Below are 15,772 nucleotides of genomic sequence, written 5' to 3' on the forward strand. Positions count from 1 at the left end.
CACCTTTTTCTTGCCCAGGATACCAAACTGAGAAGGTGTTCCCTGGACCACGCCCTGGGATGAGTGGCATTCGGTGTCTGAGGCTGGAGAGGAAAATTCCTGAGGGAATGTTTAATTTCCACCCCTGGCTGACTGACAGAGTAGAGCTCCTGCTCTGAAACACGTGGGGTTTGTGTTTGTTCTGTGGGAAGTCCTGGTACACGTGAATTACTGCAAGTTCAGTGGAGCTCTTGCATTTCTTTGCTGTATTGAGTTTGGATGTCTGAATTTTAAGTAGGAGTGGGAGAAGTGATTTAAACAAAACAGTGTAGCCTGTGACCCACCACTTTGCCAAACTCGCTGTGAAAGACTTGCCCATTTTGAATTCTGATGTAGAATCATAGCTAATTTATCTTTAGCAAAGTGCTGTAAAACAACCTCCTCTTCACTGGAATATTTGGAGAGCAGAGTCTGCCATTCAGTTGTATCTGCAAGTGTCCCCTTCAGGCTTAATGAAACCTTGAAAATTCTCACTGCTTAAGTGCAAGCTTTGCCACTAAACTATTTCATAAATGAAAAATGCAGGCTATTAATTTATTAATATGTGTAAACTTTTCCGTTGAATCTGGATTTGGTTTATGAAAAATTACAAATTACAAAAAAGCTCAATGTAACTCAGTAGTTCTGGTAAGGTTTTTATTGGAATTTAACTGTGACATGAAACACCCAAATGTGCCATTGCTTTGCTGACAAAAAGAAGGTGAATGAAAAAAAGAGGATATGTAGGCTCTGGCAGTCAAAGAGTCACATTTGTTTGTGGTGAAAAGAGTGCAGATCTATGTTGAAAGGTAGGAAAATGTAAGTAACACTACAAGGGGGATGCTGTTAAAAGGAATCTGTTTATTCTGCATGTTCTAGAGTCATTAAAATCTTATTTACTGGAGAAAAGAAAAAGGGCACCATATTGTTGCTAACTTGATTGTTAGCAGTGGGATGGTCTAATATCTGTTGTTTCCAGGCGTCATGAATGGCATTGTCAGAGGCCCAAGACAAAAATGGAAGGCCTAGGTGGTCCACTTGTGTAGAATATTTACTAGTGATGCAAAAAAGAAAGAGCCTAATCTGACTTTCTAATTACAGGTCATATTATAAGTGATCCTATGCCTAGGGGAGAAACATTTTCTCTAAGTGTGACTTTTTTGGCTGAACATAATTGAGAAAGAATATATTGTACAGCACTCAAAGTCATTTTGCAATCATTTTTGTCTGCCCTTTAAAGGCTATCTAGATATGTGTGGAGAGCAACAACACTTAAATATATCTCTTTAATTGACTTAGAGAACTCAAAAAAAAAATAAAATTTGAGATTCTGTGGGAAGATGAAACCAGAGGGCACAGTTACATGTAGTGACAGGCCAGGAAGGAATGGCTTCCAACTAACAGAGAGTAGGTTTACATTGGATATTAGAAGAAAGTCTTCACTCTGAGGCTGGTGAGGCCCTGGCAGAGGGTGCCCAGAGAAGCTGATGATGCCCCATCCCTGGAAGAATTCAAAGCCAGTTTGGATGGGGCTCTGAGCAGCCTGGGAGAGTGGAAGGTGTTGAAACAAGATGACCTTTTAAAGGTCTCTTCCAGTCCAGGCCATTCTATGATTTTATACATCTCTTATCAAAAGCCAACAACCAACCTGTGCTGTCTTCCATGAGATCCATCATGTGAATAAAGAAAGCTAAAGGAAAATTCAGAAGCTTAATTTTGGGGAGTATCAAAATCAGACAACTCAGTTTTTGAAAGGTGAAAAGATCATGACAATTCTTGTATGACAAATCTTGTTTAAAGGATGAAAAGTAAAGCAGAAGAGTGAGTATAAAAGGCAGAATGGAGTAATTTTCTCAGCCACAGAAACAAGTCTGGCCTAAAGATGTCTTTGGAAATGCTGCCTGGGGCCTGCAGCCATCATGTTTGGGTGTTACTGTTATGTGTTAGCAAGTACTGAGAGTGGGTTCAGCATGAGCCTAATTAACAGCCTCTCATCCCTGCTGGTACGCTCCAAGCTCTTTGCTCTTTTACCCCATCCTCTTCCAAGTCACTAGGCTCAAATGTTTGCAGATAGGAAGCTGTCCCTCCTCAGCCTAGCCATTAAACTGGGGCTGAAGTAGGCCCCAAAAACAAAGTAGAAGGAAAGGCTCTAGGCTCAAGCAGCTTGCTGTTGGGTAGTGCTTTTTACTCAGGGAGTATTCAATCCATTCCCATGGTGTTAACAGCTTCCTGCTGCTCTGGATGTTCATGAATTTGCACTGGATTTGCAGCAGGTTTGGGAATTGCTTTTAGTGAAAAATAAAATTGGTTTTAGCTTGATAGGAAGCTCAAAACCTACTTGCTGGGTCTGACAATAACTTCAAAATAACAAAATAATATGATGTCCTAGCAACTTCTGTGATTTCACAGAACCTTAAAGTCATTAAGGTTGGAAAAGATTTCCAAGGTCATCAAGTCCAACCTTTGACCAATCGCCCCCTTGTCAATTAAAGCATAGCACTGAGTCATTTTGTAACACCTCCAGGGACGGTGACTCCACCACCTCCCTGGGCAGTCCATTCCAATGCTTAGCCACCTTTCTGTGGAGGAATTCCATCTGGAACTTCATTTCCATGGCTGTTTGTTCAGCTGGCAGAGGGGGTTGCAGTTTATTGAAGCTGTTTGCTGTGTTCTCCAGGGTGCAGAGGGTTTGATTCAGGCCCTTTGCTGAGGGATGCAGTCACCCTGGCTGAGGGGGTTGCAGTTTATTGAAGCTGTTTGCTGTGTTCTCCAGGGTGCAGAGGGTTTGATTCAGGCCCTTTGCTGAGGGATGCAGTCACCCTGGCTGAGGGGGTTGCAGTTTATTGAAGCTGTTTGCTGTGTTCTCCAGGGTGCAGAGGGTTTGATTCAGGCCCTTTGCTGAGGGATGCAGTCACCCTGGCTGAGGGGGTTGCAGTTTATTGAAGCTGTTTGCTGTGCTCTCCAGGGTGCAGAGGGTTTGATTCAGGCCCTTTGCTGAGGGATGCAGTCACCCTGGCTGAGGGGGTTGCGGTTTATTGAAGCTGTTTGCTGTGCTCTCCAGGGTGCAGAGGGTTTGATTCAGGCCCTTTCTGAGCGGCGCCGTGGCCCCGGCTGAGGGCGGGCCGGGCCTGGCGGATCCCAGCGCTGTCCAGGGTCCTGCACCCACAAACCGCACACACGGGGAGACCCGGCTGCAGCAGGAGGTGCCCTGGGTTCTCAGAATTCTCTGGTGCTGAAAGCAAGGGAAACACTGAGTCAGTGAGGAAAGGCCTTTGTGTGAGGTCAGATTTCAGATCCTAATGTGCAATTGTGCTGTCTTGGTTTGGGTTGGGTCCCTCAGGCCTGGCCTCCCTGTCTGGCGGCACTCTCAGTAGGGGAGTGAGCCCCAAAAGTACTTTCACAGAATCACAAGGTCGTTTAGGTTGGACAAGACCTCCAGGAGCCTTGATTCCAATATTTGAATGATTTCCACCTTGTCCACTAGACCAGAGTACTGAGTGACACATCCAGGTATTTCCTGAGCACTCCCCAGGATGGTGATTCCCCCACCTGCCTGGGCAGCCCATTCTAGTGCCTGGCCAACCTTTGAGTGGAGAAATTCATCCTGATGCCCAACCTGAACCCTCCCTGGCACAGCCTGAGGCCAGCTTCTCTTGTGCTATAGCTCCTTACCTGGGAGCAGAGCCTGACCCCCACCTGGCTGCATCCTGCTTTCAGATACTTGTGGAGAGTGAGAAGGGCCCCCCTGAGCCTCCTTTTCTTCAGGCTAAACAACAGGCTCCCTCAGCTGCTCCCCACAGGACTTGTGCTCCAGACCCTTCCCCAGCTCTGTTACTCTTCTCTGGACAAGGCTTTGTGTAAGCTTGCAAAAAAAATGGCGCTTTCTGATTACTTTTTAGGGAAACTATATCCTTATATAGTGAAACGGCACTTTTTCCCATTTAATATTATGTTGCTAAGTGTTTTATTATTGATGTAGAAGTGACTGCTGTTCATTCAAATTAGTTATGATAAGTTATTCACTAATTATTCTCATGCTCCTATGTGATAATAGGTTTTAAGGAGTTCTGTTTTCATTACCAGAAAAATAAATAGCTAATGGAAACTTCATTGGTTCTGTAATTGCAGTAGTTGTTCCCCTTTACCTCCTTGGCCTTCTAAATGTCTCTTTTCATAAGTTTTAGACATGGCATGACATGGCACTGCACTTCCCTCTAATTGCTTCCTTATTTGGTAAACATGGCTTTTTTAGCACGTTGGTAGTCACTCATCATGTGTAAATCCTTTGATGCTGCTGACCTCCTTTCTGACTTGCCAGCAAGGGCTTTTAACCTTGGCTCTACTTCTCTGCAGAAATACTGCCCTGAAGAAAGTGTTGTAAATGCAGACCTGTACCATTGCCTGATGTGCAGTCCTTGAAGGTCTCTGTGTTGTTCTCTTGGTGTGCTGTTATTTGTTTCAAGTCTTTGTGCCAGCTTTTCATGTCTGGTTAGTTACATCAGCCAGATCATGTGCCATATGATCATGTGCTTCTGCATGAAGGGTAGAATAAAGGTGTAAGATGCAGGATGATACATTGTTAAATAACCTCCATGTCTGTTGTAAAATTTGGAGTTTTCAAGGTCTGAAATTTGTCTTAAAAATTATGTTTTGCCTCCTTAGCAATAAGGTAACTGAAACTTTCTTAAGAGGCTTTTCTCATTAATAGAGGAGAGAAAAATGGAAGTGTGAAAGTATTAACATCAGCAGTCATTCCATGCTGCTGAGAAACCAATCTCAGTGTTCAAACTCTGCTCAAACTCTAATTGCAAATTTCCCAGACAGCTCAATCTTTGCTACTTGTCTTTTTAACCAGTGAATCTCAAAAGATGTCCGTGATTCATCTGAACTATTCAGAGGTAACAGAAAGGCAAGGCTCACTTGTTGGTGAGAGGATCTTTTCCTTGTAGAGGTTCATTGTCTGAGGAACTGTCAAAATGGAAGCGAGTTGCTACTTTGATACTTCTTATGATAACTAAATCTGTATTTTGATGCCTATATAAGTTGATTAATTACCTGTAATTTGCTGTATCTGCTTGTTCATATCAAAGGGATCAGGAATTCAGAGATCCATTCCTTTCTAGAAGTGTTATTGTCCTTTCTGCAATTAGGTTTGGAAGCCCTTTTTATTTTTTATGAGCTGAAACTAGCCTTATTTATTGCATATGCTGTGTTTTCCTAATAACATTTTGAGGAACATAAAATTGTTGATAAACCTTTTGTAAAACTGGGAAAAGTAAACATTACTGAGCAATAGTTGGTCTTGCAAAATCTGCAGCTATCTTCCTTGCTGACTATGTGTTGTCCCACACTGTCACAAGAGAACAGTTCAACTTTCTTTACTTATTCCTACACCAGACATAAGTAAGCAGGTACCCTGCAATTTCCCCTGTTCTCTTCTGGTTTCTGCTTGCTACTCAAACTGTGCATCTTGAAATCACTGGGGGAGAATGTACAGGCAAGAGTCGGAGGACTTTGCAATTTGGCAGTCATATTATTTGGTTTTATCTTTGTTTCTCTACCTGGAATGTAACAGTTATTTACTTTAACAAAGGCTTTTGTGCATGAGAGTTAGTGTGTGCCTGCAGAGAGTAACTTCCTCAGCCAGGATATTGTGCACTGCAAGGCAGGAGATTAACTGCCTTGAAGTTTATACTGCATTTTCCCAGACCTGCAGGAAAGCTCATTAAACTATCATAAGGTAACTAGTTGTGTTGTTTAATAGATTTACATGACATTAAAAAAGTAGTTTTTCACACAGAAGTGATGACTTGTGTTCATTCTTGTTTCCATGCAACACACAGTCACAACTTGAAAAGGTTTGGGTGCACTTTTTTTGTCTTAGGCTTAGAGCATTTTATTCATGCAGCTCTGGTGTTTACAGGTTGATACACAGCTTTTTATCCTCTGTTCAGACTTGGAGCAGATTGAGCAAGAGGGAAATAAGTGTTGGAATACCTGCTGTTCCTCTGTCTTTGTGCCACCTGGTGCCAGTGGTCTGGGAGGCAGTGTAAACCCTGGGCAGTGCCTGCATTTCCCCTGAGCCAGCTGCAGTGTGGGGCAGGCTCCTGTGCCCTGCCTCCAAAGGTGCTGGCAGGGCAGGGCTGGCAGTCCCACCCAGAGCATGCTGCTGTCCTCCCCGTGGCACCTGGTGTTGTCAGGAGCTCAGGGAAAAGGAAGGGTTTGCTGAGTGTTGCTGTGGGTGTTGGGAGAGTTAGGTGCTTTGCCCTGTGACTCAAGGTTTAGCCTTATCACACACGATTTAAGCAGAAGAAATCAAAGGAGGCACCCAAGAGTGCAAGAAGGGGCCAAGAGAAGCCGACAGAGGCAGTTGTTTATGGGTTCTGGTCATGCTGTTCCTCAAGGATTTGTATGCTATTTTTCCTTTTTCTGCTATTTACATGGGACTGGGTGACTCCACAGAACATTTAAATGCAGCTATTTAGGAGGCACTATAAGTTCTTCTTGAAGCTTCTCAGTTGTGGAAATGTTGAAAACTGTAGCATCTCCTGGAGTAAGAGAAACCTTCCCCACCCCCACAATATCAACAAATGATACTTTATTTTTATACTTTTAAATCAAATTTTGGGGTTCTAATGCATTGCAGGTTGTAAAGTTTGGATCCAAAAATCTTGCAGATCTTTGGAATTTCTCACCAATTTATTCTCTTTGTCTTGTCAGTGGAGGATACCCTTGGCATTGCCAGAGCATTCATTATTTAAAATACTGTCTATGATATGCAGTCAGTAGTCTGTTCCAATCTACAGACATGCTTTTTTTGGTTTATTTTTTCCATAATCCCCACACTGTGCTGTCCTGGCTGTATGGAGGCTGACTCTATTGAATTAAATGTCACATCAGCAATGTGAAGCGTTCTTTTAATTCCAAGCAAGTGCTCCCTTGCAGTGACATCATGCTGGGTAGAAAGCTGTTAAAGATCACACCATTTTGAAGTTCCTACTTAAAGTACAGCTGGAACTGAAAGTGACTGCCAGCTTAGTCACTGCTGCTCTGTGCTTTATGTGAATAAGGTTGCCAAGTGTTCTCTCTCTAGCATGTGGCTGCTCTCAGTTCATGGATCCTTTTGGGTAGCAGAGCTTTTCCTGCAGCAGCACAGCAATGCATTTAGTTTTCCAAGTGGTCTTTTGTAGCCCTGTGTCCCTGTGTAAACGGTTCTTGAGGTTCTAATCTCATGAAAAACAATACTGCCTAAAGCAGATATTTGTGGAGAGCACAAAGTTTGCATAAGCTTGAATGTGAAATCCACCTCAGGGCTGACTAAAGACACTGCTGTCATGGCTGAGACATGGACACCTATGGAGGAGCTTGTCCCACCTGGGCAACTTCTCTTTCGTGCAAACACTGAGCTTCAGGTTTCAACATGTACCAGCTGGCAGTGCCAAAATCAGCTGAAGAAGGGAGCTGGAGGTTCAGCGTGGGATTTCTTTATCTTCTTTCAAGGTCATTTTATTGCCACCATTTCTTCTTGTAATAATCACATTTTAATCAGGGTCCCCCCGTTCCAGTGAGAGAGAGTAGATTTTGACTAGATATGTGGAATTTGAGATTTATTTCTGTGAGGGTGCTGAGGCAGTGGAACAGGCTGCCCAGAGAACTTATGGGTGCCCCATTCCTGGAAGTGTTCAAGGCCAGGGAGGTTTGGATGGGGCTCTGAACAGCCTGGTCTAGTGGAAGGTGTCCCTGCCCAGAGATGTTGGAACAGGATGATCTCTAAGGTCCCTCCAAGCCAAACCAGTCTGTGATTGATTCTGTGCCTATTCCTTTGCTGTCCCTGGGTCACTCCTTGCTCTGGGCTCCTGCACCTGGCAAGGGTGGAATTAGCAGCTGGCTGGAGAGAAGGAAAGGGGAGAACCAGAGCCTCCATCTCCCTGTTGGGATATGCCTTCCCTGGCACTGGTGGGTTTGTGGCCGAGCTGTCGTGTCTCACAGCTGTGGGTGGCCAAGGGCCATCAGCCCAAATGTGACCTGTGGACAATGGAAGAGGAGCCGCTGCCACCTTGCAGCACCTGGCAGTGTGAAAAGGCACCGGGACTCTCAGGGTTCAGCTGGCTCCTTAGGGAATTCACTACAGCCTCACCCACATCATCGTGATGCTGCCTGCTCAAAAGGGACAGCAAAATCACAGCATCTCTTTCCAATTCAAAAGGCTTATTTAAAAGATAAATTATTCTAATTTATGTTCTCAGCATTTTCAATGATTTTTGTATCTTCAGCATTAAAGCAGAGGCTGAATACTGTAGTTTTTCCTGTTTTTCCAGTAAGAACTTGGTTTCTGATTAAAGTCTTTGGCAGTGAGTGGGCAAAAAATTATTGCATTAACAACCTAACAATGAAATCAAAGTGATTTAGAGTAGCATTATCTAAAATTATTTTTTGTTAGTATGTGTAATGTTCTTTTAACTGATGACAATGATTTATTTCTGCTTAGATGAATGATGAAACTAATCAGTCCATTGCTTGAGAGATGATTTGTTAAATTCGTCCCGTATTCAATTGGGAGTCTTTAATCCATTGCTCTGTGTGCTTATTTGTCATTGAATTTGCAGGGGACTGTGCAGGTTCTTCTTTTGTTTACATGAATATGAACTAGAATGCCTTTACTGATTGCCAGTAGAGTTTCATTGTTTAAAAAGGGGGAAAAGAGACAATGGGGCCTTCCTGGCTCTGGTTTTATTGGGAGACACCTTTTTAAAAAATGCCTCATGCAATTCATTTAATAAAGTGATTGACTTTGGTTTAGAAAGGGAATTCATCCTGATTATTTCCAATATGCAAGGTGTTACTATTTAAAAGTATTTGTAAATTTTATGGTAATTATTCCTCATTAATGCGGATAAGTTGGTGGGTTTCTGATACATTTTCTCTATCATACTAAATAAACTGAGGCTGTTTTTTTCCAGTCCATCCACAAGACTGTGGCCATTCATAACAATTTTATGAATGAAGAAAATAACAAAAATAACATGTGTTGACAATGAAAATAACACTTTCAGGAAGCTAATATTAGTGGAAATGCTTTTGTTACAACTCTGCTGCCTAAAGCCAGCATTTGTTAGGCTAGCTTAGAGTTCTAAGGAGAAAAACAGCTGAGGTTTTTGTAATCATTTAGCATAAATGATAGCTGGGTGCCTTTAATGTGAGAATTTACACACTGTCAACTATGAACTGATAATTTGCCTAGCAAAGTGTGGTGATGTGGAAGGTAAAGAAGGAAAACATTAGAAGGTTTTGTGGAGAGAGAAAAAAACGCCATATGTTTCATAGTTGCTTATGGGCAACACTCGAGTCTAGGACTTGTATCAGTTTAGTGTGACCAGGCAGTTTTGTGTTTAGACAAAGAGCTCCTGGAATGTCCCTGCAGTCTCAGCAATAACACAGATCTGTGATCTGAGCGTCTGAAACAAAGTCATGTGAATGATAACAAATGCAGGGTTCTCCCAGGTCATCCTAAGTAATTGCTCTTCTCTGAGCCCAGAGCACCTGAAATGCCACCATGCAGCAGAGACAGTTGATCCTTTGGACTTTGCACCCCTGCACGCTGGTAATGACATTGGAACTGTCTTTTGCTTAATGCCTGTAGCAAGTTTAAAAGTGTGGTCCTGTGGAAAATAAGCCATTGATCATTTTAAGCTAAAGTGTAGTGTGTGGGTGTGTGGACTCTGATGTCTGTGCCATGTCCTGAATCTTCAGAATTTTGCTGGGGGAGGCAGAAGTGTCTGTGGGCATGGTGTCTTTCCACCAAGAGCTGTGTCCAGCCTGGTTTTCCTCCTCTATGCACACAGCAAGTGGATCTTCACAGGTTAAGCAGAGAGACACCCACCACGATGATATAATCTGCCCTTTCTCTTTCCTTTAGCTTCTTCACTTCACCCTGTCAGCCCTGATCTTGTTATTTTGCTTCTTAGACTCTCTGAAGAGATACTTAATCCACGATGTGATCCCAACTTGGGAATTATTTTGTTGTTAATCAGTAGCTATACCCTGGCAGATGTGATTGAGTAGTTGCATTGTGAAACTTGTGGAAATTCATAGGCTTGGCTAATCCTTTGTTTCAAGGGAAAGGGAGTGCTATTCTGAAATGAATAGGCTGTTTGGACAAGAGCCACTAGGAGTGAAGTCAACAGGACTAAGCAGTAAATGACGGAAAGAAGAATTAGAATGATAAGGAAGAGATAGATATTCAATACGGTTAGATTAATGAAAAGTTATTGTAATTTGGAACCAATGTGTGTTGATGCCATTGTTTGTTAAAATGTAGAAATTGTGTCTATTTACACAAAGTGTGGGCTACCCGCCAGGCTCCCTACTTTGCACAAACTAAAATAAAAAATAGAACTACCTCACCTTGATGTGAGAATTTTCTGTATGCACTGAGTAGCAAGACTGTGTTCAGGATAACAAAAGGACAAGAGTTTCAAAACTTCATCAGCTTCTGGAAACCAAAGTACGCATACAAACGAGAACTGGTAGTATCATCTCTGAGCAGAACAGGAAATAAGGCTCCCTTGAAGGGACAGCAAGTCATCTCAAGCAATATTAAAGGCTGTTTGCAACTGACAGAATTTGGAAGCATTTAACAAATGCTAAATGTCTGTTTGGGGGGTCTAAAGGCACAGAATTTGTGACAGTGCCCACTACCATTAAAAGCAAGAGTTAATGTCTGCTGCCTTTGTGGTTTGGCACAGCTGTCTTGAAGGGAGTTTTGATGTATCTTTAAGAAAGGTACTGTTATTTATAGAACACATCTAGTCTGCATTTCCTCTGCTTCCCACCCCCATGCCTTTACAGAGAATGTGAGTTCTCATTTGATCAGGGTCATCTCAGAGATGAGATGTCCTTTGAATCTCAAGATATGCTCCTGGTTCAGTAACTGTTAAGTTAAAAAAATCTTCTTGAGAAGGCAGATGCAGGACAAGAATGCAACTGCATATTCAGTATCGCTCTGCTGCACTATCATGGCTGGCTGTCAGGACCCTAAAATTTACTTTTCTGCTTAATCATTTCTTAATCTAGTGTTAGTTTTTTCATTAAAACCAAGTTGTGACTTTATGCAAGCTGAACAGAGTCTAGTTTGCAGAGAAAGGTAGACAAAGCAAGTAAATCTAGGAAGAAGACAAAAAAGGCAGCAGGAATAAGTTCTAAAAAATGCAGAGTCTGTGCTGTAATCCTGGCTCTGCTTTCTGGACCATGTCCTGTATTGCAGTGCCTGGTGAATATATGATACACTGGCAGATGTTGCTCTGTACATGCAAGTGAGGCCACCCAGAGAGAATTGGTCTGTGCTGCTGCATCCTCTCTCCCTGGCATCCGTGTTCTCTGAGGCTTGTGCAGTAACTCCTGCCTCTGCTGCAAAGTCAGGCTTTGGCAGGTTTGATAAATAAAAATCCCTGCACAATTTTTTTTTTTTTTTTTGCTTGAGAAGGATAATAACTCTTGTATTGTACACAAATCACATTCTGTAACTAAATCACACCGCTTTAAATTCACATGTCTCTTCACCACCTCTTTTTTGATGTCCTGGGCTGCTCTGAAGTGCTGTGTGCTGCTGACATGGCTGCCCCAAGCTCACAAGAGGCTTGTGGTTGACAGGAACATGTCCCATCCATAGTTTGAGATCCTCTGGAATGAGGACTATGCAGATCTATTACCGTGTTTGGTGCACAGGATCCCATGCCCATTTGAATTTGCACTTTCATGCCCTGTTGAGCAGCTACAGGAGCTCCTCAGCTAAAATTGTCCCTCTCTAATTTTAATTTATGCTGATACTAATTTGTAATGTGTCTGGACAACTGGCTGTTTAGGGAGCTGCTGTCAAGCTCCAAATATCTTTGCCTAAGGCTCTGGATTGACCTGTCCCAGCAACACAGCCATGGAGAGAGCCAGGGTGACACCAGATTCCCAGTACGCTTCAGTCATCACAGCATTCCCTGTTCCTTCCTTCCTTTCTTCCTCAAAGGTGACTTTCGTATATCAGCTCAGGAAGTTCACTCTCATGGATTAGGTTTTTTCCTGTTTTCCTGCTTGTCTTGTTTCCCCTGTGTCCTTGCAGCTTGCCTGGAAGGCTTGTGAGCTGCCTGACTTTGGCCAATTCTGAATCCGGACCAGGCAGTTTTGGTTTTGAAGAAAATCATCATCTGTATAATGTTTGTTGCATCCTGGTTTGGGGAGTGGGGATCAGACTGGTTCTACATGTACTTACCAGCTCATTTCTGTACTATTTTTTTCCTTCACTCCTAATTCTCCTTTTTACTTTCTGTCACTTTGAGCCCTAACACTTCCCTGGGCTCTCCAGGAGTGGCTGCTACAAAGATGTTTGTGTTCTCCTCTGTAAAACTGGTCTTGTTTTGTGTTGCTAGGCTACTCCCTTCCAGCTGCCACTGAAGAAATGTTCCGTGGTGGGAAACGGTGGGATCCTGAAAAAGAGTGGCTGCGGCAAACAAATAGATCAAGCAGATTTTGTCATGCGGTAAGACAGAAACCTTAATGACACATTATCCCCCCTTCCACCTGCTCAGCCTCAGCCTTTTCAGAGCTGTTCAGCTGGCATTAATCCATGATCATTTGCCTTGGTGCCCTGCCTTTGCAGTATGCTTTACACAAGCAATTTGGGTCAAAATGTGAGGAGAGGCAAAAAATGAGTTTGGGCTTGGTTCTGCAAGGGGATATGGGGTGAGGGGGGCAGTGTGCTGCTCAGTAAAGTTGTGAGGACTTGTGCAGTGTCTCAGGGAGATGCTGAGGAGCTGCTTTTCTCATCATTTATGCAGTGGTAGCCAGGCTGCTTCATCCTGCTCTGTGCTCTGTCCTCTGAAACTGAACACTGTCTGTGCAACCCATGGACCTCAGAATAAGTAGGGGCTGATTTAGGGGCAGGGCTTGAGTTGCTGCAAGCCAAAATCTTCCTTTGTTTTTCTTCCCTCAAGACTGAACTGTGGCTGTCTGAGGAAAGGCCAAACTTCTTCCCTTGAGGTTTTTGTGATTCTTCACATTTCCTTTCCCTCCAGCCTTCCTCAATTTACAAGAACCTGTCAGGAGGGATGTTGAACCAGCTACTGCTTTTGTGATTAAATTTGGCACTTTCTAGGTCTGTGATCCTTAAGGAAGAAAGACAGAAATTAGTTCCTCCCTGATAAACATTAACAAGATAAACATTGTGGGGGAGAAACTGGAGGAATGTTCCAGAAGAGATAGAGTTTCTTTGGGTTTCTGATGGATGCATAATGAACACCCACTATAACAAGTCTCCTTATTAAATCCTGATGGCTTATTATAAAACTGTATAAATTTGTTCTAAACCATTCCTCTAATTTCTGGTTTGCCTTAAATGCCTTCGTTATTAAATGCCTGGTAATGCAAAGAAATAGAACAATTAAAGGCAAAGGGAAACATACTTGGAGCACTTAGGGAAGAGATGATGTAAAGCACAGGGGGAGAGCAGCACTCTGATTGCCATTACTGCAAAATTCTTGGGGTGTTCCATAGACTAAATATCAGAAACTGCAGTGTGTATTCAGTTTCTTGCATTCTGTATTTTCTAGAAATTAAAATGCTGCAGGAGCAACCAGTTACAAAAACAACAGAAGTTAAAAAAAACCAAAACAACAAACAAAGCAACAAAACAGCAGCTATTTTAGCTTGATCATAAAACCCTATTTCTCTGCAGGAGGGTAAAGCAAGCATTATATGTACAGAGCTTGTTTTGATTTAGAAATAAGTGATAGGGAGAATCCTGCTCGAATCCCATTTGCTGTCTGCAGGCTCTGTTGTATTAGTGATACGAAATCATTTGTATGGAAAATTTAGTTGATCTTCATCTCATTTCTATAATCTGAGAGCTGAGAGGTAGAGCACAATAGTGACTTCCATAACACTTCTCATTTTTTAAAAAGAAACTTGTGTAATTACTTCCAAGTGTTTCTGCAGTGTGAAATGTCCTGCCAGGTTTTGCCGTTGTTTGTTAATTCCCTTCATGTGAGTTTTGATTTCACTTTTGTATATTTCCATAAGCTTTGTCACGTGAGAGATGATGGCTGCAGTCGTATGTTGTAATTGCTAAGGTTATTTAATGAGTTTAGACTCCTCTGGTTGCTGAGCATCTTCTACCAACACAGTTGTTCCAGCAGAGATGAAAAGAGCAGCAGTTTTCAGCCCCTAGGGCATAGCAAGCTGCATATGCACTGAGAAAGGTGAATATGGTCTCCATGTTTAAGTATTGCGGATGTAATGACTCTTCTTCTGATTTTCAAGTTTCTAATTCTTACTTCCTAGGACAAAAAAAAAGTTTTTTCCCATTCCCTATCTGCTAATGCTCATTTTAAGAGAGAAGTGTTGGGTAATAGTCTTAAGCCATGTCTTTAACTCTATTTTTCATGTACTTACCTCTCAGTACCAGATATAACAGTAAGAGAATTAAAAATAGAATTTCTTAAAATTAGTCTTGTGCTTCAGCGTGTTCCTCACCTGCAGAACACTCAGCACTTGACTGACCAATCCAAGAAAATAATTGGCAAGGTCAAGTAACAGATTTCCTGCAGTTTCCTGTGGATACTCAGCACATTGCTTAATGTTTCCTGCACTCTAAGGTGGGAATCAGACTTACTGATGATGTGTTGAAATAATGCATCTGTGACTGGCTTATGAAATAATTGTCATTATCTAGATGCTGAGATAATAAAAACTAGGGTGAGGTCTTAGTCCTTCATAATGCTATGTAATCATCTTAAACCAAAAATGGTTTTTTAAAAGTGTGCCCTATGAGCTTGTGTTTATTCAAAGCAGGGAGCATTAAACTGATCTGCCAGAGATATTATGCCACCTCTCTACCCTAGGGAAAATCAGCTATAAATCTTCCTTCACAAATATTTGACTTTTATTTTACTTTTTTTTAAGGAACTTTTTCTTGTTAAGATTTTGTAATTTGTCTGAGAATTAAAATTTCCCTATGCCTCTGGCCTTTTCATTCCCCTTCCTAACAATGACTGCAGTTTCTAAAACCTCTTTTTTTGATTATTTTTTCTGTCTTCTTTTGAATTTCTCTAGCTTGTCTTAATTTGTGGTAGAGTGAACTAGAAGCCGTTTCCTGACTGAAATCTCAATGTGTTGTACACATCTTAACAAATACAGTCATGAAAATGAGAAAATGTTCCTGGAAATTCTGTATTTCTTGGTGAATGTGATTTAATTCATGCATGTTTCATTAAGTTAGGACATTGCTGTCCTTTCCTTGGCCTTGCTTGATGATGAGAATTTAAGGCTTTGAAAACTGGTATTCGTATGCAGATAGAGGCTGATATAGCGCCAGTGTGGTTTTGGTTGGGGTTTTTTTTTGTTTTGTTGTTCTTCTTGTTGGTTGGCTGGTTTTTTTCTAACTTAACAAGAACTGCAGAGAGAAAACCCCAACAACATAAACACCTAAAAGCCTTTCTCTGAAAAAAATTCCAAATTCTGCTTGTCTTTGAGAACCATGATTTCATTTTTGCCTTTTAACCATTCCAAATTCTTTTCATGCCTTTGTTTTAAAGGAGAAATTTGAAACTAATCATGTCTGGAAACCAGTTTTTAGTGCACTTTTTATTGAGTAGTATTGAGTAGATTTCTCCTGACTAATTTTTGGGGCAGTGCACAGGCTTGGATACTGTTTGAATGTACCTTCATCTTTGTGTCCTGCACCTTCCTTCTCCTAGGTCTTTACAAAGGA

The 15,772-nt window shown here is 42.0% G+C and overlaps 1 protein-coding gene across 1 annotated transcript in view; it reads left to right on the forward strand.

Moving 5' to 3' along the window:
* Positions 1-15,772, forward strand: part of ST8SIA1 (ST8 alpha-N-acetyl-neuraminide alpha-2,8-sialyltransferase 1) — a 103,564-nt gene that overhangs the window by 40,636 nt on the left and 47,156 nt on the right. The window contains exon 3 of the mRNA XM_030238025.2: positions 12,435-12,544. Within this exon, the coding sequence (XP_030093885.1) occupies positions 12,435-12,544 (110 nt within the window). The remainder of the gene's footprint in view (positions 1-12,434; positions 12,545-15,772) is intronic.

This window comes from Serinus canaria, chromosome 1A (assembly GCF_022539315.1).
Source record: "Serinus canaria isolate serCan28SL12 chromosome 1A, serCan2020, whole genome shotgun sequence".
Taxonomy (NCBI): Eukaryota; Metazoa; Chordata; class Aves; order Passeriformes; family Fringillidae; genus Serinus; species Serinus canaria.